The sequence below is a fragment of the Mytilinidion resinicola genome (assembly GCF_010093595.1).
Source record: "Mytilinidion resinicola strain CBS 304.34 unplaced genomic scaffold BDZ99scaffold_2, whole genome shotgun sequence".
NCBI classification, from domain to species: domain Eukaryota; kingdom Fungi; phylum Ascomycota; class Dothideomycetes; order Mytilinidiales; family Mytilinidiaceae; genus Mytilinidion; species Mytilinidion resinicola.
The window spans coordinates 1,723,294-1,749,400 of NW_022985438.1; the positions used below are offsets into that span (position 1 = coordinate 1,723,294).

Here is a 26,107-nt window from a genome sequence, read left to right on the forward strand (position 1 = left end):
TTGCAGAAATCGACGCTTGACCTCATGCCGAGGTGCGTCCGACATGATGTTCTTCAAAGCGTGGTGAGGGACCAAAGCTATTCCCATCGAGATGGTGTAGCGCATCGAGATGGTGAAGATGTCATCACGTCGGCCTCGGGGTGCACTTCGACGTGTTCCAGCCAAAGGGGCGAGAGAGCGTGCCACCAGATCGAGGGATCAGGAGAGGAACGGGCCCCTTATGTACGCAGATAGCCTACGCTGCTTGCAGGAAGAGGAGGTTGAAGCAAGGCGAGGCCACGCTTGTGGCTGAGCGTGCCGACTCGAGGTCGTGGGTGAAGGCAGACACTTGTATTACTGCGGGCTTTCGGTGCAAGGCTGGCGTAACCCGATAGCTGAGGGCGTGATCCATGGGACTGTGGGACTGCTTGACAGTCGAGGGCGGGAACTATGGCGTTTCAAAGGCGCGGCACAGCGGTGTGGCGGCGACGATGGAACGGCTGGCGAATGCGATGCTTCGTTGGCTGCGTCGGGACGGCCCTCGTCATGCTGGGCTTGGCATCCGTCACCAGCGAGGCCCGACTCCCCGTCTCCTCTCGCGCATGGCAGTTCACTCCACACTCCCGCTGCCTGCATGGCGCATTCGCACCCTTCCCCATGTGCCCATGATGCCATTTCTGCGCGCCCACACGCCGGACCCGGGGTTCAGATGCGCCAGGTGACGTCGCGCTGCTCAACCACGGCCGCTGGAACGCGGCCGAATGGCGGCACAGCGGCGCAGGGCATGCTGCTGACTGGCACTGACCACGGCTGCGTCGCGTTCGCCCGCTGCGTCACGGCAAGCGAGTCACGGCAGGGCGTTGTGGCGTGGTGTGGCAGTGTGCCAGCAGACGGCAAAATAACTTAACGGCAGCGCAGCATCAGCCGCGTCCCAGTGTGCCAGGGCGGTGTCGGACGGAGGCATTTCCAGGGACCAAAGACCCTGGAATCTTTCATCATGGCGATCTTCAGGGTCTGCCAACCACGCCAACCTCTCGTTAGGCACGCCCCCCACACTGCGAACGATGCAATGCAGCCGGTGCTGGGCCACTGAGGCCTCTTCGATCGCGAGATCCCTGCCGGTTAGCTCAGCGGTACTGAAATTCGTCCCCGTCGCGAGGGCACAGTGGTCTGGTGGTCCAGAACTCTGACGCTTGGCGCGATATGACTGCTATCGGCTGGCGCCCCAGTGCGTTGATCAGCGCTGATCCTAGAGGCGTGCAGCCGGACGCCCTCCTCCGCCCGCCCTCCTCCGCCCGCCCAACCTCTATATCTAGCCGGGCCCGCTGTCTTCCTCATTGTTCATCGCTCACCCAAACATTCTTCGACTTCAGACATTCATCCACATTCCAAACCCAACTTCTCGCCTCACCCTCGAAGCACCCATCACCCACATCACTCTGCCACTATGTCACAAGCTCAAGTCCTCGCGCAGGGTGCCTACTCTGAGGCCGCTCAGCAGAACTTCACCTCTCAGTTCGGCATGGAAAACCCCAACGATGCCATATCCACATACGCCAAGTAAGTTTCTGTGCCACTGCTAGCAGTGGCATCTACTGACCACTTCAATAGGATCATGCACGAGCACACCAAGACTCAGCTCAACACCGCGACGAGCTCGGCACGACGACGGTCACAAGGCATCTCGCCCAGCCTCACGTCTGGGCTCAGCGTCGAATCCGTCTCATCGAATGGCTCATAGTCGGCTCAGCAATGCATTCAGCCTTTGCATACGCGACTGGTGTCAGGGGCGCACTTTTCTTATCACGCAATTAGCGACCATGGCCTTTGGGTTTATCGGAGTTGTCTAGAGTCCTTCCATTTACGAAGCTTCATGTGGTGTCTCGGCGTTATACCAGTCCAGGCAGGACTTGGTATAGGATTGGGTCACGGTGCGGACAGTTTCATTTTGCCATTTTACTACATATTTGCCTACATATTATAGGCAATGGATCATCAAAATCATATCACACTTCACAACACTCCAATATCCTCGCTTGACATGGTTGATCACTTGATACGTCTAACCCACTTCCTATCAGTCTGTCGCACATCCTTTCGCATTCCGTTGGCAGAGCATGATTCCGCTTTGTGTGCACTCGAACAGACCGAACAGAGTCTTTAAGTAAATATTGCAATCGGTTTCTTTCATCATGTTGCTTTTCTTGGCCTCACATCTTTTTCGTCGCAAATCTCTGTGCCAGTGTTCCGAATTCTGCCAAAGTACATCTAACACCCTCGTTGATGCTCTTATGGCCCCTCTATCAAACGATACTTCCCAGGTGTCCGACCCTCCGCGATTGCAAAACTGCAACCGGTTACCCGAAAGTACCGCCGATCCTGTCGCCTCCAACTTCCAACTTCCACTCAGAATCACAATGCTCATACCGGCCCTCGATGCACTTGCCCTTTAACTCCACATAAACCCTGCCTTAGCGCTTGCCCCTCGATGACGCTCCGGTGTGACTCCTGCGCTAGGCACGAGCTTCTGGCGTCGATGACCCTCGATTAGCGATACAGGATCGTGCAAACTGAAACGCAGCGGGAGGTCCGTCCACTATTATGAAGAGACACGTTTAGCTACCGGCTTTACAGTGCATAGAACGGGATGAACGACCCTGAGGCTCATTTCAATTCTAGTGGCTTCCACGTATTGTATTTTTCAACCTGGAAGATTTCCTACTCTCACCTGATAACCTTGCTCCCACCTTTTGCGGCAAGAACTCGCGGAGGCGAATTGCTAGGCACATTTGATCTGGAGACCCTGAGTGTCCCACCTATCAAACCCGATTCAAGTTGATATCGGGACGTCGAATAACGAAGTATGGACCCCTCTCTGTGTCCCCCTTTTGCAGCTCAATTTGACTTCTTGCACGATTTCATGGTGGTTATTTTGTAACCGACACGCCACAGATCGCCAGCAAGTGGACGTCATCAATCTAAAGAATAGCGCTCACATGTTGTTCAGTCTTGCACCCTCCTTCGTTGCCGTCAAGCATGAGTAATTGTCGCAGGTGATTTCCCCAGGCTAAGGCTAGGGAATCAAGATTTACTGCTAGCGGCTAATCTTTGCCATCTTTTTCTGCAGGACGAGGCTTAATGCGATGGTACTAGGGCCGCTGACCCCGATACATGCCGCTGTCTGCACTCTTGTCTTCATCTCCCTATTCGCTCAAAGTCGGCTGCGGAGTGGATGCCGGAATCTTTGAGTAGATTTCTAGAATTGTCTCCCCTTTGGCCATCTGATGCTGGACACCCACTACAATATGATAGATACCCCTCTTAACACTAGGCCTACGTTTTGATATCAGACAACACTTCGAACAGAAAGAATCTGGACGAATCGTGAATTGACTGTTTTGACTAGGTCGTTCCCTCTGTGCGGCACTCGAGAAGGCGTGGTCTACTACTTAAAGCAATAGGCTAGGAAAACGCGAGGTCCATCTTGGACTTCTTAAGTATTAGAGCAACGCACGCAGTGTATTCTACAAAGAGAAAACGAACAATCAGAAAACTTAGGTTTTGGCGGGGATCTTTTCTAAGATTTTGAAAATAATTTTGATAGGTAACATGTAATCACAATTGGTTCTAAAACATGTTGGTGACACAAGAGAGCCAAAGTTGAGGTTATGAGAAACCGTCATCCGTCCGCCCCGCTCGAGATCCGCCTGCCTGGGGAACACGTGATGTCCGAGTCTTACTCCGGTGGGGCTGATCTCCACCCCGGCCTGGGCACCACCCGCATCGGCCAAAAATTTCCCCCACATCTCTGATCAGGCCGCAGCAACACCCAATTCTCAATAAAACACTCCCACGCTGCTAAAATGGCTCCCACGATATCTCTCACCGAAGACGCCATCGATGATCTCCTCTACCTCGCCCGCGTGAACGAAACCGCAGAACTATCCTCCTACCTCTCCGAATTATGCGCCCAACACCATGCTTCCGCAGCCAGTATACTAGAAGCGGCAGTAGATGAAGCATCTGGGAATACTTCACTTCACTACGCGGCTGCCAATGGGCATCTAGGTAAATTATTCTACATCTAATGTGTTATTATGCATCGGATCGAATTCGTACTTCGAATTCCTTACAAAGTCTCAATACGCTTTCTTGCGACTATCGAGTTGCAACATATCTTCAAAAACCCCCCCCCCCCACCCCAATTAAAGGCCTATCATTTGGAAATGTCTTTGAATTCGCTGAGTTACCTCGAACGTCACCGTCGTCTGCCACTCAATTGTGACGATGGCTATGAACTTCCGATATTTTTTGAAGCACCATGAGCAGTACTAGAAGACTGTGCACAGACATGTGACAAGTCGCTTTCCTTCCGAAACTCAATGATTCAAAATAAATTCCAGTGATATCCGACTGACACTACACTACCAGATACCCTCAAACTCCTCATTACCTCCGAGTCTCCTGCTGCCGCCCCAACCAAGGAAGGCCCAATTCCAACACCACCAAACCTCAACTCTCCCAACGCTGCTGGCAACACAGCCCTTCACTGGGCCGCGCTGAACGGACATCTCGAATGCGTCAAGCACCTAGTAGCCCTTGGCGCGGATGTCAGCGTGCTCAACAAAGCAGGCCACGACGCAGTCTTCGAAGCCGAACTAAATGGGAAAGAAGACGTAGTGGCATGGCTGCTTGTGGAAGGCGAGGGACTCGAAGAGGGACTGGGCGGTGAAGAGAAAGATGAGAACGACGACGGAACTGTAGCAGAGGTCAACAAGAAGCTCGGTGAGATGGAGGTCAAAGACGGGGAAAAGCTTGGTGGCTGAACTGGCGTGAAAGTGGGCTAAACGTTTGTTAATGGATTCGATGCATTTGATTGCTGTGGCGAGTGAGTCAATTCATGGCATGAAACGCAGGAAGAGGGTCGATACACCAGTTACTCCGTTAACATGTGAGACTGTTTCCTGGATGTTCCCTCAATTGTTGCTGACCACGGCGATCTATCAGATGACGTTTCTTCGAGCCTAGATCTGTGCAAGGACGTGCTAGATCTTCTGGAGTATCTGCCCGGCGGATGTTCAGGGCGGTCGTGTGGATTTACTCGTCTCCTGCGAGTCGAAGGCGAGGAGTAGTGAGCAATAACTCAGCTACCTCAGGGCGGCTAGTATACCCGGCGTTATGCCTGGACGCAAGTCCCTTCGGGTACGGTGCAAAATCACGTACATACATGTACAAGTAATGCATCCTTCTATTAGCTGCAGACTATAACGGTGCTCAAATTTTTCACCTAACTCTACCGCTTCTGGCCATTATCCAGAGTATAATAGGCATTAAGGTAGCAATGCGCAACGCCACCCTGGCTCCTTCAAGCTTCGAGCTCTTTTTCCCTTGCTGCGATATCTGTCCTTCCCTGCCCAAGCCCTGACAGCTAACTCCCAACCCCTCAAACATGCAAGACACGCTCGCTCCCAACCAAACAGCCACAACCACATGAAGGAACCCCATCCCTCGACTCAATCACCCATTGCGCTGGCTAACAACCTCGATCCCATCTACTCGCATGCGTGCTAGCTCCCGCCCCACTCAGCGATGCCTAGGTCGCGCTGGTATTGTATTGTGGAGTCAGTCGCACCTCCCAGATCCAAGACGCCCCATCCCCGTCATCCGATCGTAACCATCTTTGCTTGGGGACCAGGTGGGCAGCTTGGCCAACGGCATGTTTTGTAGATGGATGGATGGATGGATGGGCTTGGAGATGATTTCGGACGATTTTCAATACCGCTGAGCCAACTAGCCGGGACTGGGGAATCGAAGTGTTTGCACTGGTCTTCTCTGGCTCTTAGGTGCCCAACACCGGCTGAATTGAGTCGGCCGTATGGGGCGGTGCGCCTGTTGAGAGGTTGGCAGGACCCTGAAGATCGTCTGTGATGAAAAGATTCCAGGGTCTTTGGTCCTTGGCGATGCCTCCGTCACCACCGCCATTGGAAGCGGCTGATGTGATGCTGCGTTGCCGTTATTTTGACTGTCTGCTGCTATCACCACCCTCGTGGTGACTCGCAGCGCTCGGCTTTCGGTGACGCGGCGGGCGGGCGACCATGACATAGCCATGGTTTGGGAGTCGGGTCCGGCTACGGACCCGATGATGCGGGGGGCTTGGGTGCGAGTTGTGGTGGGGTTGAGTGCCTTTTCTGGCTCCCTCTTTCTCATTAGGGCGGGATGGTGGCTGGGTGTTGCTAGGTCTGAAAGAAGGTCGTCGGAAGAAATTAAAGGCAGACGTGGTGACGATGGTCCAAGTGCGTAGTGAAAAACTGTAGATGGGAAGAGTCTTGCTTTGATAAGGTCTCAACTAGATAGGTCCTAGTGAAAACTCAACAGGCAAAGAGGATACTTGTTGCTAGGGCCATGGATGTACTCAAACATGCACAAAATATTTGAAAAGGTGACGTGAAGAACTTATAGCTTGTGCTAAAGATGCGGAAGCCTTTCGGCCAAATTATAGTGTTTAAACGCAGAGGCGACATCAAGCCCTTTTCTGGATGCTTATCTTTAATAGCTTTGTAAAGGTTTTGGCTGCTACTTGTTGATTATAGAAAATGTACTATGGAGATAGCTAAGGCCGTAGACGAGAAGATGAACTTTGTACTCGCCGTATGGAAGGCATGTCCACTACTAAGTCGCTAAACTGTGGAAAGTTCGGAGCTCCGGTGAGTACGTGAACATCTCTTTATTTGGTGATAGACAATGCCGTATGGTGGGGCTTAGAAATGTATCAGGACGATCTGCGCGATAAGTCTACGTCTCAAAATACGCACTTGAAAGACGTCCGATAGGGCGAGAAAGGTGTACGCGGATGTATGGCGCGATGTTGTAGGTCATCATGACTATATCCTATGCCTATATGAGAGTATCTAGTAGGGTCAATCACGGACCATGAGCTGGAAAATTGCCAGCTACATATCGTTACAACGCCGCGGTAACTAAGCTATCATCTTACCTGCATCAAACAAGATAGATAGAACATACGAAGCGCACTCCGTAACACTAAATACTACTAGACATGAAGTCTACTGTTATCACTAGAGCAATCTAAGTGAGGGGACGTTGTCTGTGACCTTTGGTGGCATGCGAGTTGGTAGGGTAGGAACATAATGACATGGATCCCGGAGATTTCTTGAGTTTGCCGATCGTTCCCAGGCTCACAATGCCGCTTCGGCAGTGTTTCTGCCGGTCCTTGTAGATTTGTTTTTTCCGGGGCGAGTGAGATTCAATCTTGAAAAGGGTCACATAGACTGATGAAACAGGGGCGATGAATTGTGAAGTGAAACTGCATCCTGGCCTCTGCGCCCTGGAGCGATCGTCGTATTGAGATGATTGTAAGAAATTTCCCATGTTTTGATGTAATAATACAAACATGACCAGAAAAGCCGAAGAAGTCAGCCCAGGTTCTGTTCGCCCAGGCAGATCCCTGCAGTGCATGTGGTTTTGCATGCTTACCATCAAGAGACTGTTTCTGAAGAAGCTGGACCCACACGGCTGTGATAGCAAGTTGTTCTCTCCCGTCATATTATTCCTGTTCAGTCCCTCAGCCATGCTCTCCTCTTCTCCTCTTTCTTCTCCCTTCGCTTGTCTCGGAACGCCTTGACTTCCTGCTTGGTGAGTTTCTTCCCCTGCCGTTCTGCTTTGAGACTACGTCCGTCGTGGTTGTTCGCAGCAGCATCGACATCAAAGAAGGCGCTCATCTGCCGCTTGCTCTTATTCTCATCGTTGAACTTCTCCGGATTCAACGCGGCCGCCTGCCAGCGACCGGTGAAGCGGTTGAAGTATCCCGTTGCAGCATATTGAGAAGTAGGATCCAAACCAGCGGCCCTGGCTGCAGCATCCTCCGCAGCCTGTTCTTCCGCCGCAGCCTCAAGCGCATAGTCGGCATTGGGGTCATAGTCACCATGTATTGCTGGGTTGTAGCCACCATGGACGCGTCGAGGCGGGGAGGAAGTGCCAGGTGCACCATAGCTGCTGCTGGTGGTGCCTGGTGCGCCGCTTGTCGTGCCGGGAGCGCCAGTTGATCCTATCCGATCGTACGCTCCGAGCCCACCAGCAGAGGCATCTGGTCCTGTTGGCACCCGCGGGTTCTCCCATTGTGTGGCGTGGGTAAGGCGGTTGTAGAAGTAGAAGGCACTGGCGGATTGATCCCAGACAGGCTCCCAGCCATCGTCTTCAGGCAGTTGCTCGTCTGGTAATGGGGGGGCTTCTCCGTCTTCCAGCGCAGGGGCTTCCTCACTTGGCAGCGGCGGGACGTCCTCGTCAGGCAAGGGTGAAGAATCTGCATCAGTATTTGGGCCTTTCGACCGTGTTGATGAGGAGCTACGACTACGTTTGTAAGAAAAGTGAAGGGCGGACGCGCTGTGGGAGGTAGCTTGCTGTTCATCAATTTCGCCAGAGCTTTCGCGGCTCGCATCAGGCTCAATGGCCGGCGCAGACTCAACAGGAACGGGAGCCATTGTATCTACAGTGATAGTGATAGCGGAGTTGGTGGCGGAGTGCTGGCTGCAGATAGTCGGTGATTGTAGATGCAAAGTGAGGATGTGTGGACGTTGTCGCGTGGAGCTGGGAGGATCGTTGCACTGCTTAGTCATAGCGTAATATAAGGCCAGCACATTCTAGCTCTCGTGACGTCCCCGTGATGTCCCCGTGATCCCGCACATCTTCATGTGATACTGAAACCTCATCCTCAGCCTTTGGGGCTCGGGACCGGATGTGGGGTCCGCTCCGTTCTTGACGGCTGTCTTACAGCAAGTGCTCCGTCCATTCGGCGGTTGATTAGCCAGCATTAGCCACTATTCTCCTCTGCACATTCCTTCAAGCGAAGGACCGCCAACCATTAATCTCGCCGGCTCTTCAGCTTCGTCTACGAGTGGCAAGCTAGTCGCCCTCATGCAGGTGCACCTGTGCATCTGCATGCCATCGGAACATGACCTGGGCTTGAGGCGATCCTTCGCTCCCGATGGCGAGGCGTACTTGGCTATGGCCAGTCGTTGTACGAAGTAGGTCAGCGGACGACGACAGCGGACATTCCGTGTGGCCAAGGACGCGGAATAACCTCTTGACGCGAATTCTTTCTGTTCCTGCAGGCAGTCTTGTCTGCACGAGTGCCAGGGGTGCGGTAACCCCCATGCCACAGCGGGATTCCCAGGATGCGTGTGTGCGTTCTGCACATCGAGATGAGCAATCGGCATTCACCCAGAGCAGCCGTGTCATACCAAGCATGCGGCCGGCGTTGGCGGCGGTTGGGACCCCGCCAGACGGGTCGAGTCTGGATAGACTCGTGGACGGCAGCCAGAGCTGTACGGCAACATGCAGAACATGCCATGCAGAGTGGCCGAGTCGCCATGGCGGCTGGCACGCGGGCCCTAGACGGTCCCACGCTCGAATCGGGCGTGAGCGTTGGGACTCGAAACAGCAAAATACGAGGCGAGGAAGACTGCTCGAGGTCGCGGTTGGCTGGAAGCGTGCGAGGGCACGGCGAAAGGAGAAGAGCGCAGGACGCAGTTGATCAGAACCGTTCAACCCAATCTATCTGACGCCCATCATGGGCCGATGCGGGCAGCCTGGTGGGTCGCTCTGGGGAAATCCTGGCGGCCGCTCGCGTTCCTTTGCCGCCATGTCCTCAGGATGCCGCTGAGCAGATGTCCCCCCGGCCCTGGAGGCTGCCCCTGGCTGCATCAAGATCGGCATGTCGACATGCTTCAAACACTGACGCCGCACACTCGACGCCATGGCGCCCGGTGGCATAGGAGATCTGAGACGGCAAAGAGCCCATCCCAGCCCTCCACGAGCGCGCGGAGACGCCGTTGCCAGGCGCTAGAACGCTCCCGTCGTCCACCGCGGGCGCGCAGCGTGCGAGTGCTTTGTGCGGGCCGTGCGGAACTGAAGACCTTCCCAGGCCCCCCTAGGCGTGTCTCTGTGCTGCTGTGCCGTCCGGACTCGCATCTTGCTCAGGAATGTGAATGCTGAGCGCCCGGCTTCTTGGAGACGTTGGTGCCGCGACACTGCCGCGGCCTCGCGGACTCGCAGCGGACGCATCCTGCTGTGGCACCCACGCGCTCTGCCGGCGCTCGTGCTGCTTCGCCAGAGCCCGTCGAGGTTGCGGTGCGGTGCTTTTTCAGGCTTCGGCTCCTGTCAGTGCAGCCGGCACTGTCAGGACGGGACTGTTAGACGTCAGCCCTGCACGGGCACCATCTTCCGTCGCTCCTCCGCAGAACCTTGCCTGCCTGTGCATCTCAGTGTGCCCAGGCAGCCAAAACCACCCTCTGGACTTTCTTTTGGTCTAATGCACATGCTCGGCTGTTCGTCCTATGGCCAAGGCGGATGCAGCGCCACTGCTGGGGCCTCTCTCTACTAGTCATCGAGCACCCCCATATCTTTCGATGCACTCCTCAAGTGCCATTCTGTCCTCGCGTCTATTACCGTAGCCATTCTTCCTAATTGCATTTGGATTCTTCATCTATCGAAAGGCGATTGCTCGCTTCCCTCTTGCTGCCATGGACCGTCTGCCGAGTCTCGCTGCCCCCAACGAACCACATTCCTATTTCAACTGGAATCCATCTAGATCTTCAAATGCCGATTCACGGCGATCCGAAAACGCCGCTCAGTCTAAGCCCTCTCGATCATTGGACCACCACCCTGGCGGTCAGCAGCTTCCTAGCCTCCGGTCACTTCTGGAGCCTCAACTCCTGGACTCGAAGGCGCCGGTGCCCTCCTCACCACTAGGTGGGAGAAAACTGCCCCATCCATCTCGTGCCTATGGTTCAGCAAGCCCTACCTTGAAACGGCGGCTCGAAAGCGACTACATTGGTCCTCTTCGTAATGGAGGCGACGCCGAATCCCCGAGAGCTCGTCCTGCGCTGCATACTCCTTTGCAGTATCCAACAGCGCCCAACTCAAGTGCATCCCTCGCCCCTTCATTCCACCGTCATTCACGCCTGAATCTTTCGGATCCAGTTCAAACGATTCCGCGGCCATCGTCTGCAGCGTCGGGATTCTATGCCCAAGGTTGTGTAACCCCATTCTCTATTCCAGTTCCAACAACCGAATCGTTTGATCCCACGTCCGTACTGTCTAAACGACACCACGACCCTTTGTCACAGCGGGCGCCAATCCGCTCCACGAAATGCGTTGGCCAGCGGGAGATTCCCGGTGAGGGCATGTGTTATGTGTACGAAGACGGCTCCTTTTGTCGGGTCGTCATTGACGGTGAGCGAGTGAACCCGTCATGGGGAATCACCAAGGCAGGGAAGCCGAGGAAACGGCTGGCTCAAGCCTGCTTGACCTGTCGGGAGAAGAAAATTAAATGTGACCCGGCGATCCCAAAGTGTCACCAATGCACGAAATCACAGAGAGCGTGCCGAGGGTAGGTGTCCATTCTTCTTCAGTCGATGCCTGCTGTATAGCTAATGCGATAGACAGAGGCCTCGCCCAGGGTAGTATTCAAGACGAACAATCCCCATCCAGAAATTCTCCAATGTTGCACACCCCAACGATCGAACACATCAGTCCACTATCTGGCAGAACTAATGCTACCTGGGAAGCACCATTCTCAAGCCAGCCTCCACTTAAAGCCCACAACACCTCCGAAAACACTAACTCTGTATGGGGTTCCGATTTTCAGAGAGAATTTAGCTCAAATGCCGCCACCGCCGAACCTACCCCCAGAGCTCGTTCGATCCACGCCCTCCCGAAGGAGCCTCCATCAAGCAGCAGAACGTCTTCCCAGCATAGTCTCTTGATGGAAGATCAAGTGGAGTCGAATTGGGAACAAGATCCATATGAAGCGGATCCGCATCTCACAATATCTCTGTTAGGCCTCTACTTTACTCACGTAGGGAGTGTGACTTACTGCATGTTCCCAAGGGAGCAATTTATTGCTTGGGTAGTAATGTGCCGAGAAAAATCGCAGGACGATCGAATGCTGCTCTACATTCTCCTTGCCATGGGTTCAGTGTTTTCCCCCGACGTAGGACAACGTTCTGTGGGCAAACGATTTGCTGAGATAGCCGCTCATGCATCTAGAAAGAGATTTGGGAAATTTAGCTTGCAGCTGTGCCAGAGCAGGCTCATGCTTGCACTGTTCTATTTCTCACGAGGGAAAGCCGCGGAAGCCTGGGACTATTCTGGTGCTAGTTTGCGAGCAATTAGCGCTCTAAAGCTTAACACAGAGGAAGGCGTGAAAGATTTCCCGGACGATGATCTGGATTTTGGATTCGATCGACCGACACTGGAGGAATGCCGCCGACGGACTTTTTGGTCGGGATTCCTAATGGATGTAAGTGTATCATCGTATCCACAGGCCAACGCTATTACTCTAATCCTTCGGCAGCGGTACAACGGATTCTGTGGAGGCACGCTTTGTTTTATCCAACCCGAAGATACGTTCCTTCGACTGCCTTGTCTAGAGACCGATTTCGGCTCGCCTTTTCCACGGGAATCTGCACTTTTTGATTTCGAATTCTTCAAAGAGCCCCAGCCGAATGTGCCACCGGGCGCAATGACCCATTTGACCCTAATATCCGCCATCTGGGGAGATGTTCTGTTGTTTACTTCCCGAGCTATCAATCGACCAGACCACTCATACCCAGAACGGTACGAGAAATTCTACGACATAACCTCTCAAAGACTTGACGGGTGGCGGAACAGCCTTCCCCCTCATCTTCGCTTCACTCCTTCGAACCTCGACGATAGCTTCGTAGCCGGCTCCTCAGGTACATTTATCAGCCTCCACGCCCTATACCACGCGACACAGATGCGGATGAATCGCTACGCTCGGATCGCAACCTTTTCTCCGTCTACCCTCCGCCGCAATACCTACCGGGCGAACAAAAGCGCAACCAAATTCATAAGAATTGCGCAGGCTCTGGCGCCTGCAACACGTCTCGATCGCCGCCCAAACTCCCCTCCTGAATACATTCTGACTACACCCTTCTCCGGCTATGCTCTCATGCTAGCGGTCGACATCGTCAGCGCCGGCGGCGCAATCGCTGGTCTACCCGCTCTCGTGGAGTCCATCGGCACCGGTCTTCCTGCAGTTGCCGAGCTAGCAGACTTTTGGGCAAGCGCAAAGGTGCAACACAAAGCCATCTCGTTGCGACTGAAGCAGCTGGCTGAGATTGCTCTATCGGAAGATGATAGCGCGAGGAGAGGGCAGTTTTGGAGGTTGAGCGGTAGTCTGGAGCCAAGTTTCACGAAGAAAGATGATCTGATCTACGGGATTGAAGACCGTGTTTTCTTCGATATCATGGATGGGGACATGATGAACGAGGAAGAATAGTTGGAGGTGTACAGAGCTTTTTCTACCAAATTTGGTGCTGCGGCTTGTTGCTGTCAGCTTGAGATAACCATTGTAATATTTCTGGGTTGCTATTTCTAGACAAACATAGGTCGGTGTATTGGGTCTTGCATCTGCGCTAAGCGCACAACTGATGAGTATGAGATTCGTTTGGAAGGTGTAAACATAGATATTAGTCTTGCTCCGCTCATGAGGAGATCACCATAATGTATAGAGTACTCTTTAATTCATAAAACCCAGTGGAACCTTTAGTAAGGGACTTGATAGAGAGATGCGAGTAGACAGATGATCATCTTTGAGTTGCATGGAAGAGGTGGGTCATGTAGTATGGGCTTCATCAATGACAGAGACGGAAAAGGTGATAATCTGGTAGCCCATCGGATTGAGCACTGACAATCAGTAGAGTTACATTGGCTCTATTGACCTTTACGGTATTGGGCAAGTTCCTACAGACACGCTGCATAAGATGCTCATCTAAAAAGCGACGCGATCCTGGGCATGCAAGACGGCTTTCTGAAATCAGTACGATCTACTAGACGTGGCAGGCCCACTATTACGAACACTATCACCTGCTAGTCATTTCGGGCATGCGAAGTGGCCACGCTCTCACGCTCTGTGCGACGCGGCTGATACAGTTGTACCCTAGAGAAATCTTTGATGAGCCCATTTTTTTTTCTTTTACAAGGGTACGTCGTGCAAACGGGCCCTCCCACAGGTATCCTTTCAGATGCACGAATGATTCCCCGTCCTCCGCCTTCACGTCATCATCTCACAAATACCCAACATCAAGCAGCAACATGCCATCTCAGTCCCACTCATGCTCCTTCCTCCTTCCTCCTAAGTCATCTCCACGCACATGGTATGTACCAACCAGTTGACACCGCCTGCGCAACCTCACCCAGCCGAAGCTGGGCACACACGCAGCCAGCTCTAATAGGTTCGACCTCCCTCTCCGCACCACCAAATCTCGGCCTAGCAATATACGCCCCCGCCGGCGGTACCCAGGCGTCTGACAGAATGCCATTCGGAGGGGCGACGGACGGGGTGCTGGGTGAACTGTCTTGGGTGCGTTGTTGAAGGAGGACAGAGGTCGGAGGCTGGGAATTTTTTTTTAACCGCGGCGCAGGGGTGCGCTAGTAGGGAAGGTTTAGACGAAGCGCTAGTCATGGTCACGTGCCGGGGTATCGCTGAGCCTAGCAAAAGTGAAAAGTAGTGCGAGATCTGCGCAAGGGTTAAGGTCTTCATCGTGCATGGAAGATTAGGGTTTCCAAAAAGTATTGGTTTTCTAATTTAACAGGACGGAATACTAGTCTAAACTCATCCCCCCCCTAACTTGATGTCGCATCGAGCTCTGGCATCCGAACGTGTAGCAGTTCAGTCATATGAAAACTAAACTATCGCCAGATTCATGTACTGGCTGTAGCAGAGACTCCCGCAAACACAATCTCAGACTCGTTATCCTCCCAAGGTCCCCTTCTCGATACCCATGGTCTCATTATCTATCCCTTTCCAAGTCAAAATGCGTCCTCGACTACCGTCAAAGATCCAAATTTCAGAATAAAAAGTTTTTCCATCACCATCTAGGAGCTAAGAGCCGATGGGACCGAGGTGTAGGTGCTCGTTAGGAGCGTGCAGAGATTCGATTCATTGCAATATGAGAAACTTAAGAAAACACCTTCCGTATTTTTGTAATTTCTTTATTTCTTTCGCAAGGCGTTCGTATAGACCGATGTATGATGTTTCTATCCCTTAACCTGTCGAAAACCTTCAAATTTGAATGTTCTTCACCAAGAACCTATCGGAGTGGGACGATAAGCTAAGCGAATAATTCCGATTGGTGCGATATCGTTGAGCCCAAATCGACCATGTCAGCTCTGGTATTCAGGCGAGAGCCTCTTCGCTTCACCAAACCGGCAGTCTCCAGGTAGGGCTAACGGGCGGAAAGGTGTCGGGGCCGATGACGTTCTTGTCTGGCGTATGGACAACTGTGTCTATAGACACTTGGCTGCTAGTCTCGTCCTCGTCCTTGTCATCTTCATCCTCATTGTCCGGCATGAGCGGGGGAGGGCAGACGCATGATTCGTACGGATAGCACATGGAACAGTTTACCACGTTCTCTTGCTCCTCGGGCTCCATCGCTTCCTTTATTTCCATGACCCAAGCCATGATACTTTCATATTTTTCGTCATCCACTTGGTCTTCGTTGTTTGCTAGCTCCGCGATTGCTGTCTTCCTTGGCCTAACCCTCGGCAAGTATGGGCTCTGGTTTGACTTTGGCACTCGGGATTTTCTTACATTGCTCTTCTCGTCTATCATGTCTGCTTGCTTTGTAGATCCCGAGAGCTTTCTTGGTCTACAGACCGGCGGCGGTAGTGGGTACATACCATTCTTGAGATAGATCCCATTGAAAGGTTGGTCTGCTTCCGTGTGCAGTTTTGGCAGTGGGTATATGCCATTTCTAGGAAACACCCCATTAACGGGTCGATCTATTTCAGTATCCGGTTTCGGGTTCTGTGCTGGTGTTGACGATGGGACGTCGCAGCGCTGGTGTACAGACGGAAGAGTGGCTCTCTCTATTGGAGGGAAATCTCGGAGTTGATGACGGCCTTTTCTCATCGCAGCGAACTGATAAAACCTCCGTCTCATTGCGGCCTCGACATCTCGATCCTGGGCTGTGAAACCAGGATGAATCACTGGTGCAATGCGCGGGTGAGACGTGCGTGTCGAGTGGAAGCTTCTTGCAATCGCAGCCTCATCATCTCGGTCTTGGGCCGTGAACCCAGGAGGAATCATCGGTGCCACGCGCGGGCGAAAGGCGTGAGTCGCCTGAAATTTTCTCTCGATCTCGGCTTGGACATTTCGCATTCGATCCCTCTCGTTGAGCAGCTGCATCTTGTTCCTTGCGAATTGTACGTATTGTTCGCGTGCTAGGACCTGGGCCTCGAGTTTATGCACATCGCGAGTGGTTGGGCGTTGGGGACTGGGTGAGGCAGGCTTCATGGTGACATAGGAGGTGTAAGCAGGCGTAACGACCTGGGTGCCGTACTTGTCCCCGGTTCTCTGCGTAAAGGAGTCCATTTCGGGTGGCGGTGGAATGTACGAGTGCTGTATTCGTGGAGTAGAGCGTGAAGAAAGTTCGTGTTTACCGCTTGTGGTATACAGGTCGTGCTTTGGGTACGCTGGGTTGTCTTTTTGTAACGCTGTTGTAAGGTAGTGGCAGCAGTTGTCTGTTGGTGCGAAGGTGAAGAGTATGTGCTGCGACCGTAATATTTATGAGTACCTTGATCGCGCTCTGATCGCGCTCTGACTTGGAATCCATGGTTTTGTGTTGACGGAACCGTGGTTTGGTATTCGGTTTGAAGGGTCTTACTATGGCTTGGCATCGGTACCTGAACATCATGAGGCTGCTGAAAATGAGACTGGCATCGTTATGTGGTATAGTGGCCATGGTTATTGGAAGATCCTCTGTGCTGGGCAATTGGTCGTAAGATCGAGGGAGCGATTTGGGCCCCGTTGATAATATCCATGTGGCATGGAAAATGTCTAAGTATGCTGTACCATAAACTATGTATGGTACTGATCAGAAATTTGAGCAAGTCATAAAGGGAGAACGCTGTAGATTCCATATTTGTGAGACGCACGTAGGCGTGGAATGAAAGGGTGGAGTCAGAAACGTGTGGAAGTGTGTGAAGTCGCCATGTACGTGGTGTGGCCAACGGTGGTTTTCAGCCAGCAGAATGGATCCCGTTAACTCTTTACGCAATTTGATGTTGTTCTCCTTCTCTTATCCACATGACGATGAAGTCTGAGCTGGAGCTAGAGGAAGTTCTAAAATCTCATCGAACCCCTAAGCCACAGCTACTCCCCCATGAATAGCCAACCTGAAGGTAATTCTAATCAAAATGATAGGGAGATATCAGGCGTTGCGAATAAGTCTTCAATACAGTGTGAGCACATTCGTTGTATACTGACGTAGTTCCATTGAAAAGTGTTTTGAGGATAATTGAATACCGCTATTCATGTCCAAGCTCGCCACACGCCACGATAGAAGTCCTGTATCCGCAATCATCGACCAATCATGCTGTGGTTGACCGGCCCATTGGCTTGTGCGTCCGCCAACGGTGATCTGGTTCGCCTTCTCTTTGACGAAGTACTGTCGGTGTCTTCTCGAGTGCGTTTGCTCCCCAACTTCTGCCGGATTTCATCTGCAGAAGACGTCGGGGGTGCAGGTAGAATAGAGGCACACTGTTGTGCTAAGAATGACTCCGGGAGAACATCGGTGTCCGCACGGACCAGAACTGGCGGCGTTGTGGACATTTTGGAAGCTCTGACACCGAGCCCCTGGGTGCTGCAAGCGTCCACGGAGAATCCGGTCACGGATTGTGAGCATGAAAACTGGGTAGCTGATGCTGGCCAAGTTTCCTGGGAGCTTCTGGGCGTCGTTCGCTGAGTCTGCCGAGTAGTCCTGTCCGTTTGTTGTGAAATACTAAGCCGGTTTTCGTACCTTGAAATGCGTGCAACGACATCCGCAGCAATACCATCAGAGATCAACTCAGCTGCAGGCATAGCTAGCGCCTCTTCCGCCATCCGACATAGTTCCTCCATACAAACAGCATCTTTCCAGGTTCAGTCTCGGTGAACTTTCTTGATCCGTGGATGTCGTAGCATTAAGAATGACTCGTTAGAAGGTTTATCATATCCACTTCCTAAGACCTCGACCACGAAGGGTTCCTTGAACGCTACGGCCATTGACCGACCATAGCCATAGTTCTTGACTATATCGAACGGTTCAAGTTCCAGACCCTCTCGGTACTCGATAGAGCGGAATTGGCCATGCGAATTGAGATAGGCGAGGTCTGCTTTCGGGATGCAGCTCTCCGACTTGATGACGGCAACGATTTTGAATTTTCTTTTCTCTCCAAACCGAACAGAGTCCTTGTTCGTCAAACAGCCAAGATAGAAATCCGTCCAACGTATCGATCCGTCCATTCCAGTCTTCAACGCCAGCATGGAGTCATATCGAGCGCCAACAACTGCAAAGTCGCCGACATCTTTGGAGCCCCCCATATCCGCAAGATAATCTTTCTTCAATTTTACAAAGAAATTCGGGAGCCATTCCTCATGCTGGGCCTGGAGAGGAAAGTATGGGGAAAGAGCAGGCTTTAGGATATAGCCTTCATATTTGAGTGCCAGTGCTCGTGCAAATAGGTCCTTCAACTCCTCGGCTCCGGTCGATCTGAAATCGAGTATTGTCCATTCTGAACGCATGGCTCGTCCCGGGATGTATTTTACGAGCCTTCTCAACACATCCCGGCGCATTTGTAGGCCTTGGCTCATGGTAATATCGTCGTCGACAAGAAGCACATCGAAGAGCACAATCATGAGATGTTCGTAGTCGTGGCACTGCGAGTCTTGAAGAACGCCAATGAACGAGCCTGATCGGGAGACGTGCTTGCGAATCTTATGGAATTCCAAGATTTTCTGCTCTCGATCGCTGTACACAACAAGCTCGCCGAGTAATATGCATTTCGACTTGACTAGACAACCTGGCGTTCCTACTCGAAGGGCGGCTTTAATCACACTACTTGTAGTCAGCGCTATGATCATTATTACATCCTTGGGATGTGTTGCTTACCTGTGTAATGCCCGCCGATCCTGTGTCATCAGCGAGCCATACCCGTTTGCCTAACATGTCAAAACAGTTCTTCCAAGACTATCATGAAGATCAGCGAGCCGTTTAATCATATGACGAATAACTCACCCATGCCTTGCGGAAGTGAGGTCTTCCAACTTTCACCCCAACTGTTGGGCGGAGGTGTTTTGACGCTTCCATCCTCAACATTTTCTGGACTCGGATGTCAGGCTTAGAGTCGTAGCAGCTCAGAGGACCCTTGAGCAGAGCGAATACGGCCTCAAAATCGTTCTGGAAATGCAACAGTTCTGGCAGGAGGAAATGATATTCTCTCAACACCAAATTTTCGTCCAAGGCCACAGTAGTGAACTGTTGCAGGACCACGCGCAGGAACCATTTGATCTGCCAAGACCGCAACTTGATTAAGACTCCATGGAGTATTTTGTCCGTATCCATGCTGAGATTCCGCTTTGATTGTATGGCTGGACTGGAGAAACGACACTTAGCAGTTAATTGCTCTAAGACCTCGAGAATCTTGTCGACAGTAATAGGGTCTCCTACTAGAGAGCCGTCCCACTCCTTTGTCGCATTTTGTGCACATGCGGGCATATCACCATTTCCCCATTCGCTGTATTTGTAAAGCTGGGTAATTTGGGGTGCTCGAAATCTCATCAAGGTCGAAACTTTTGTAGCAAGTCTCACCTCTTGCATTCCATACACCATGTCTTTACGGCGTTCCGGAAAGAGAATTGAGAGAATGGCGGGTCCATTGATAGTAGGCTCCATGAGAGTACTTCGATGCTTGGCAAACCATTCGACTATGGTCGTTCTCCTTGTCTGATCTGCACGGTATCTCGGGAGTTGAGGTTCGTGCTGTGCGACTTTTTCCATGTTCTCAAGTAGTTGACAAACTTGGCTGAACTTGAACACCATATTTTCAGGATTGATGTGACTGGTTTCTTGAGATGGAGGTGATGGTTGGTGGTTAATATTGAGTGTGGTCGATAGTGAATATACTAATGGATGGTTGCTGTGAAGTGATATATGTGTAGCTGCCTGGAAACAGCAGAAAAAAGGTGAAAGGCCCTTGCCACGAGGTGAACATTGAAGTCACAGCAAATATTGAGGCCAGCCTTTAGTGATAGGGCTGACTTCCAATAAGGATGTATCAAAGCCTCAATCACTAGGGGCGCAGCTTGAGTGAAGCGAAGATCCAATGTGAGTTAGAAGCCTGAGATGTTCGAAAAGGTCCAGGTAAGGTCAAGGTGGCCGTATTTCTGCTCGAGCCCAGCCACTTCAGGAGACAAGGTTGCAGTGTGATGTTGATCACGGCCTAAAGGTTCAGATAGTCCGCCTCGATTTGAGATGTCTCTGTAAAGTTCCACCGATTGTGAAACTAAGGACGTCGCTTTCTTTGTATGATTATGTGGCCGAAGTCGGGGTTGGAACTCCGCCAGCGAAACCCCACAGTCAAGACCGGTCGAGACCGTGCTACGTAAAATAGCATAGTCAGAACGGTCCCAAATGAAGTGCCACTAAAGAGGGTCGTTGGGTTTCAACGTGACCGTTTGAAGCTCTCTGCCTCGTCCAACCCCGACTAGTATCGTTCAGAGGAGAACCATATGGTCGAAGCAATGATGAAGCCAAAGGTCTGAGGAGTGATAGTGGTAGACTCTAAGAGATTTTCGACGGCTAAGAAAGGAAGAAATGGGGGACGTCAATGGAAAGATGAAGCGTGCGAATGTTGTTGTGATGACAATACGCGCCGGGATCGGCTTTGTCTTCCATCCCCACGAAAGCACGCTAGCACACGCCATCACCTGCTCATCTTTCTCGGGACGCGTTTCTTTCATCCCAAGTGCCTACCACCAAACAATCACCCCATCGCCGAACATAGAGGCGAAGACGCAAGAAAGCGAACAAAGGTATCCTTAATGCCTGACCCCACCACCGTATCCGGCTGCCAGACGTCATCATTCCAGTCACTGTGCAACTAACCTACATGCATCTGGATTGCATGCCCGTCTCGGCTTCAGACTGAACAGTCTTCTCTTTGTTTGCAATTGCATCCACTAACATATATAGCCATTGATTCGACATTGGCTAGCTTCCTCCAGCTCCTGCCCGCCTTGCCTCCCTTCGATCCTCACTAGCATCTACGATGGCAGATTCAATCCCGGAAAAGAAGGAAACGAAGAAGCTCGATCTCATCACTCGCGGAGACCACGGCAGCACACCCTTAGGTTCCGCCCTCTTCGTTGGCCTTCGCGCCCTCGACCCTTTGCTCCAATACCAGATCCTTGCAAACGGACTCGGCACATCCCTCTTGCATCGAATAGGCCTCTCTACTCTTCCTCTAGGTGTCCCGGTTCAAACGGGAATTGCGCTTGTCGATGGGCTAGGACTCTCACCATACCGTCTATTCTTATTTGGAATGGCAGTTGGGAGCATGTTGAAGCAGAACATATGGCTGCTTTCCATCTCGAACGACCCTATGCCCGTACCGGCCTCCCTCGCCATCTCCTGCTACAATACTTTCCTCAACAGCCTGAATAGTTATCTATTCCTCTGCACCGCTACATCTGCCTCTCTCTCGGGCAATGCGAGGTTCCCTCAACTCCCGCTGATTATTGGTGGAACACTGTATGTCGTCGGCATTTTGACCGAGCTTGTCGCAGAGATTCAACGCGCAGCATTCAAACGGGATCCAAGGAACAAGGGAAGGGCATACACAGGTGGACTGTGGCAAGTAGCACGGCACATCAACTACACGGGTTACTCGCTCTGGCGGGCCGGCTACGCCATGGCCGGCGGTGGATTCACGTTCGGCGCGCTTGTGGCGTCTTTCTTGGTGTTTGATTTCACGACAAGGGCCGTTCCAAACGTAGATGAATATTGCACAAAACGAGTGAGTACTCTTCCCTGGTCAAGTACTATTAAGTGGACTATATGCTGATAAATTGGGTGTGGCAGTATGGCCAAGATTGGGTGGATTTCAAGATCAAGGTTCTGTACAAGATGTTGCCTGGTCTCTACTAGGTAGGACTGCTGCAGCTTTCCTTTGGTATGAGAGCCGCTTTTCAATAAAAGTTACTTTTGGAACGATGAGAATTATTCATACATTTACTCACTCTGTCGTGTGTGCTCTCAAAGGTTACTTAGTGTCACAAGGCGTGTAAAGCGTCCAGCTGCCATATGAATAGATGCCAGAGGTTTCGACGAAGGATATCAAGCGTTCCAGCCGCGACGCTTGGGACTCGCCTTTGTCGTACTCGAAGCTCCCGGATGTCTACAGTCCTTACTGCCCCCAAAACTTCAGAAGGCACAAGAATGTCTGTCGATTGCATCTGCATGACTTATTATTTTACACCGTACTATAGTGTCAGACGCAGGCGGATTGCCTGAATCAAAAACCCGGGGTTAATTATTAAGAGCCTGTTTTAGATATCCCTCATGTTCCATTGGATGATGTAATCTTCTAGCGCTAAACCTGTCTCCGACCTCGCTGATTGCTGCGCCGACTCTTTCATTCATTCATTCATTCTAGCTTACGCAACGCCTATGCTTATAAATGTCTCAAGCTGGAATATCATGATGAAAGAGCCTTGCACTTTCGGGTTTCGTCTCTTTTGGAATTGTATAGCTACATGACCTTTGCGCGAAGTACCTAATTATCCACCTGGGCATAGTCACAGCTTTAAATATGACTTCAGAAGTACTTGAAAATCGTCCTGGGAGAAAAGGAATGCACAACTCCACTCCAGAATATCCAGAATCGGACTTGGGAGAAGGAGAGATTCAGTTCATCACCGTCAGCCACCCGTCTCAGCTCAAAGGGAAGCCTGCTCAGAAAATTATTCGGAAACATGTAATGGGAGAAGTCGCAAAGGCAAAACGACGAGTTCAAAGAACGTATCAAGTTTCCTCGAATGAACAATCTTTTAAAGGTGGAAAGGGGACGAAAGCTCTCTCCCTCTCATGGCTAGGGGCAGGGGAGGTTGACCCTTTTGTGAAGTATCCCATTGAGCTGGATGGGTCTTCCCGTGCGCTGGTCGCAAATAGTAAGTAGCAGCTTTCAACATTGCCCCCACCGTTTCGTCATGTAGTGGTTCTTGTATCTGAAAAGACTCGTCCATTCCATTCTTTCAATGTCCCCGACTACCCGTCAAGATGCCACGAGACTCCTTGAAAATCAATCCTGATCTAGTTCTGATATGGCCTACAGTTTTCCAGGGCAAAGGATCCGCACAGAGAGCGCTCCGAAACGCATGGTACTCCGTAGGCTTATTCGACTTTGCTGCGTTCCACCTCGTCCTCTCCAATTCAGCGTTGGCAATTCAGATGCTCCGCAACGGGCTGAAGTTTGTCAACAACGAAGACTCAGAGGTCTTGAAGCACCATGTGATAGCCACTCGGTCAATTAATGCGAGACTTGCGAGTCCAGATCATCGGACGAGCGATGGAGTTATTGGTGCGGTCGCGGGACTTGTGTGCCATGACGTAAGTAATTTGTGAAAAATGCTTCGCGTTTCTGACGATGATAGTATGTATCTGGGCTATATGAGCGTTGGAGGATACATGTTAATGGCCTGAAAGAGCTTATTGCCCTACGAGGTGGTATTGATACTATCAAACGAGAAGACTTGAGGGATACGATTACTTGGTATGTGTTTCACTATGTCCCAGTTACCTAGTAATATCGAATGGGCTTTTTGAGGAATTCTGATAAGCTCTATTGTTAGCCGAACTCTCTCCCAACAGCCGTTCTAACTACAAGTTCTGAAGGGTCGACCTCTGCGGCGCATACTGCCAGGACATACCCCCCAGCTTTCCCACCCCGCGCTCCTGGAAAACATACCCACAGCCCTTCTCCCCCTTCCTCGCCAACTCCAAATTCTCCTCCCCGCTCACTGCCGCCTTCAAGAAACGCATGTATCAACATCCTGAAATCGTCAGCATATTCGACGACCTCACAGCCTGCACCGCCTTAACATCCTACGAATCCAAACACCTCGGCCCCGACTACTGGCTCAAGTCGACCTTTGCCCCATACGGGGCCTGGACGAATCCTACAATCCACAGACTGCTTACGCTAAGGCCACTCAGTCTAGAATGTACCCAGGAAACGGTGATTGCGGAGGTGTGCCGCGCGGGTGGACTGCTCTATATTGCGCCCATTTGGCGGAAGTTTGGGGCGTCGCCGGCTCGTACTGCTGATCTGATAAAGCATCTTATGAGTACTCTGGAGACTTATGTCGTCGATTGGGGCGAGCTTCGGCCGTTTTTATTGTGGACGATGTTTTTTGGGTGTCTTGAAGCGCCGGCTGGAGACGAGCGCGATTGGTTTCTTTTTAGAATTGCGAAGTTGATGAGGTCGTTGGAAATGAAGTGGGCAGATTATATGGCACCTGTTAGGGGTGTGATGTTTCTTGATGAAGTCTTTGCGGGAACCGACGGGTTTGTGAGGGCAGAGATTGAGGAATTCTTGTCACGTGTGTCGCAGGTCAATATTGTGTAGTGACGGTTGTGAAGCAAGGGGCATGATCCACTACATGATCACTTCCGATAATGGCGAATGAAAGCGCCTACATAGGATATCTTATGAAAGCCTGACTCAATCGGAAATGGCCTCAAGACCCGCTTTTGCCGCTACGAACATGAAAGCATCGGACACCGCAAACCCTTAAAATCTTGGCCCATCTCTAACCTTGCGTTATGATCGTGAATAAAATTTCACCATTACACGAATCGTTGAAGTTTTGGAGCAGCAAGTTTCGCTCACTTGCTCCTCTTGTAGATCTTCTTAAGGAAAGTCTCAAAGACCTCCTTCTTCAAGCCCTCAGACTCGTCAACCTTGTCAATCTTGGCCCTGAGATCAGCAACGCGCTCCTCTTCCCATTGCTCGTAGAACTCCGCCAACTTCAACTCGTGGTACAGTGCCTTGACCTTGGCCTCGCGCTCGCTGTTCTTCTGGCCGTAGTTGTCTTCGAGGATCTTCTTTTGCTCCGGGGTCACCTTCTTGAGAGCCTGGTTGATCAGCCATGAGCACTTATTGTCCATGATGTCGGTTCCAATCTTGCCGAGCACTTCTGGGTCGGCGAAAGCGTCTAGGTAGTCGTCCTGCGCCTGGAAGTATTCGCCCATGGGAATCAGGATGTCCAATGCGGTGTTGAGGTTCTTCTCAGTCGCAAAGCCGCAGAAGTGCAAAGAGAGCGCAACGGGCAGGTAGAAGCTATAGTAGGCGGTCTTGAAGATGACGATGAAGGTAAACTTCTCGAGGCTGAAGTTGCTCAGATCGACTTCGTCCTCGGGAGCGGTGAGCAGATCACACAGCTGGCCGAGCTCCGTCTGGAAGGTCACTTCGTGGAACAGCTCAATGAGATCCACGTAGCTCTTCTCTTGGCGGAAATGCTTCTTCAGCAGCACGTAGATGGAGGCCTCGAGCATGAAAGCGTCGTTGATAGCAATCATCTTGACCTCAGGAACCCGGTACCAGCAAGGGGCGCCGCGGCGGGTCTTTGAGGAGTCCATGATGTCGTCTGAGACGAGGAAGAAGGCCTGGAGTAGCTCGATCATCCATCCCAAGGCGGCGGATCGGAAGTACTCCTCCTCGGTTAATTCTTTGTTGAGGAGCAGCGCGGAGGTGTCTATCACAGACATTCCTCGATTGCATTTCCCGCCGACAGTGTTGTATTGAAGTTGCTTTGGTAGTGTCAATTCACGTGTTTGTGATACACACGTGGGGTCGGCAGGTACTCACCCTCCTGAACCAGTCAAGGGACTGTTGGGGGAGTTTGTAGGCCTTGCAATGCTCGGTCAGGTCTTCCAAGAGACGCGGCCAAACGCTCTCAAACTCTTTGAGGGTAGTAGGCATCTTGGAATTTGGGTTGAGGAAATTTGGAGTAGTCAATGGCTTGCTGGTGGTCAATTGATGCCAGTCGACGAGATAGGCGGTCGGACGGTTATATCTCAGTGCACGGTCGAGTTCATAAACCGTTTCATCGTTTCGGGGCTCGGCAAAACCCCTTCCGAGTGCTGTTTTGATCCCCGCCATGGGGTGAATGACTGGATCTATTCACCGTCTGGCAAAGGCGACAACGCGATTTCTTGAAACATTGACGCGGCTTTGCGACAAGCAATGATCCAGGGACCGAATT

The 26,107-nt window shown here is 51.7% G+C and overlaps 12 protein-coding genes across 12 annotated transcripts; 6 read left to right on the top strand and 6 right to left on the bottom strand.

Annotated features, from left to right (window-relative positions):
* The first annotated feature begins 1,262 nt into the window (after positions 1 to 1,262).
* Positions 1,263 to 2,005, top strand: BDZ99DRAFT_458101 (uncharacterized protein). The gene is made up of 2 exons (XM_033718838.1): positions 1,263 to 1,539; positions 1,591 to 2,005. The coding sequence occupies exons 1-2, from the start codon at positions 1,427 to 1,429 to the stop codon at positions 1,718 to 1,720; spliced, it is 243 nt and encodes an 80-aa protein (XP_033583171.1). The 5' UTR covers positions 1,263 to 1,426; the 3' UTR covers positions 1,721 to 2,005.
* A 1,793-nt stretch (positions 2,006 to 3,798) lies between these two features.
* BDZ99DRAFT_494073 (ankyrin) lies at positions 3,799 to 5,048 on the top strand. Its single transcript, XM_033723286.1, has 2 exons — positions 3,799 to 4,047; positions 4,411 to 5,048. The coding sequence occupies exons 1-2, from the start codon at positions 3,843 to 3,845 to the stop codon at positions 4,803 to 4,805; spliced, it is 600 nt and encodes a 199-aa protein (XP_033583172.1). The 5' UTR covers positions 3,799 to 3,842; the 3' UTR covers positions 4,806 to 5,048.
* A 721-nt stretch (positions 5,049 to 5,769) lies between these two features.
* On the bottom strand, positions 5,770 to 6,383 carry BDZ99DRAFT_471468 (uncharacterized protein; the record flags this gene model as incomplete). Its single annotated transcript, XM_033721725.1, has 2 exons — positions 5,770 to 6,287; positions 6,368 to 6,383. The coding sequence occupies 2 exons, from the start codon at positions 6,381 to 6,383 to the stop codon at positions 5,770 to 5,772; spliced, it is 534 nt and encodes a 177-aa protein (XP_033583173.1).
* Positions 6,384 to 7,058: 675 nt separating this feature from the next.
* On the bottom strand, positions 7,059 to 8,570 carry BDZ99DRAFT_458106 (uncharacterized protein). Its single transcript, XM_033718839.1, has 2 exons — positions 8,398 to 8,570; positions 7,059 to 8,346 (listed from the first exon to the last, which is right to left on the bottom strand). Exons 1-2 carry the CDS (start codon positions 8,475 to 8,477, stop codon positions 7,554 to 7,556), a joined length of 873 nt encoding a protein of 290 aa, XP_033583174.1. The 5' UTR covers positions 8,478 to 8,570; the 3' UTR covers positions 7,059 to 7,553.
* A 54-nt stretch (positions 8,571 to 8,624) lies between these two features.
* BDZ99DRAFT_458107 (uncharacterized protein) lies at positions 8,625 to 9,490 on the bottom strand. Its single transcript, XM_033718840.1, has one exon. It carries the CDS (start codon positions 9,365 to 9,367, stop codon positions 9,026 to 9,028), a length of 342 nt encoding a protein of 113 aa, XP_033583175.1. The 5' UTR covers positions 9,368 to 9,490; the 3' UTR covers positions 8,625 to 9,025.
* A 1,785-nt stretch (positions 9,491 to 11,275) lies between these two features.
* Positions 11,276 to 13,564, top strand: BDZ99DRAFT_494075 (uncharacterized protein). Its single transcript, XM_033723287.1, has 3 exons — positions 11,276 to 11,386; positions 11,443 to 12,298; positions 12,353 to 13,564. Exons 2-3 carry the CDS (start codon positions 11,498 to 11,500, stop codon positions 13,298 to 13,300), a joined length of 1,749 nt encoding a protein of 582 aa, XP_033583176.1. The 5' UTR covers positions 11,276 to 11,386; positions 11,443 to 11,497; the 3' UTR covers positions 13,301 to 13,564.
* Positions 13,565 to 13,742: 178 nt separating this feature from the next.
* BDZ99DRAFT_131348 (uncharacterized protein) lies at positions 13,743 to 14,616 on the top strand. The gene is made up of 2 exons (XM_033712615.1): positions 13,743 to 14,383; positions 14,445 to 14,616. The coding sequence occupies exons 1-2, from the start codon at positions 13,976 to 13,978 to the stop codon at positions 14,529 to 14,531; spliced, it is 495 nt and encodes a 164-aa protein (XP_033583177.1). The 5' UTR covers positions 13,743 to 13,975; the 3' UTR covers positions 14,532 to 14,616.
* A 604-nt stretch (positions 14,617 to 15,220) lies between these two features.
* On the bottom strand, positions 15,221 to 16,863 carry BDZ99DRAFT_542519 (uncharacterized protein; the record flags this gene model as incomplete). Its single annotated transcript, XM_033726764.1, has 2 exons — positions 16,599 to 16,863; positions 15,221 to 16,518 (listed from the first exon to the last, which is right to left on the bottom strand). The coding sequence occupies exons 1-2, from the start codon at positions 16,699 to 16,701 to the stop codon at positions 15,221 to 15,223; spliced, it is 1,401 nt and encodes a 466-aa protein (XP_033583178.1). The 5' UTR covers positions 16,702 to 16,863.
* A 1,081-nt stretch (positions 16,864 to 17,944) lies between these two features.
* BDZ99DRAFT_514816 (uncharacterized protein) lies at positions 17,945 to 19,883 on the bottom strand (the record flags this gene model as incomplete). The annotated part of the gene is made up of 3 exons (XM_033724913.1): positions 17,945 to 18,899; positions 18,954 to 19,003; positions 19,080 to 19,883. 3 exons carry the CDS (start codon positions 19,881 to 19,883, stop codon positions 17,945 to 17,947), a joined length of 1,809 nt encoding a protein of 602 aa, XP_033583179.1.
* Positions 19,884 to 20,816: 933 nt separating this feature from the next.
* On the top strand, positions 20,817 to 22,196 carry BDZ99DRAFT_458110 (uncharacterized protein). The gene is made up of 3 exons (XM_033718841.1): positions 20,817 to 20,875; positions 21,036 to 21,858; positions 21,924 to 22,196. Exons 2-3 carry the CDS (start codon positions 21,112 to 21,114, stop codon positions 21,987 to 21,989), a joined length of 813 nt encoding a protein of 270 aa, XP_033583180.1. The 5' UTR covers positions 20,817 to 20,875; positions 21,036 to 21,111; the 3' UTR covers positions 21,990 to 22,196.
* A 282-nt stretch (positions 22,197 to 22,478) lies between these two features.
* On the top strand, positions 22,479 to 24,598 carry BDZ99DRAFT_131374 (uncharacterized protein). The gene is made up of 4 exons (XM_033712616.1): positions 22,479 to 23,011; positions 23,176 to 23,450; positions 23,495 to 23,613; positions 23,736 to 24,598. The coding sequence occupies exons 1-4, from the start codon at positions 22,654 to 22,656 to the stop codon at positions 24,466 to 24,468; spliced, it is 1,485 nt and encodes a 494-aa protein (XP_033583181.1). The 5' UTR covers positions 22,479 to 22,653; the 3' UTR covers positions 24,469 to 24,598.
* BDZ99DRAFT_494080 (farnesyl pyrophosphate synthetase) lies at positions 24,442 to 25,933 on the bottom strand. Its single transcript, XM_033723288.1, has 2 exons — positions 25,711 to 25,933; positions 24,442 to 25,652 (listed from the first exon to the last, which is right to left on the bottom strand). The coding sequence occupies exons 1-2, from the start codon at positions 25,822 to 25,824 to the stop codon at positions 24,729 to 24,731; spliced, it is 1,038 nt and encodes a 345-aa protein (XP_033583182.1). The 5' UTR covers positions 25,825 to 25,933; the 3' UTR covers positions 24,442 to 24,728.
* Positions 25,934 to 26,107: the final 174 nt, after the last annotated feature.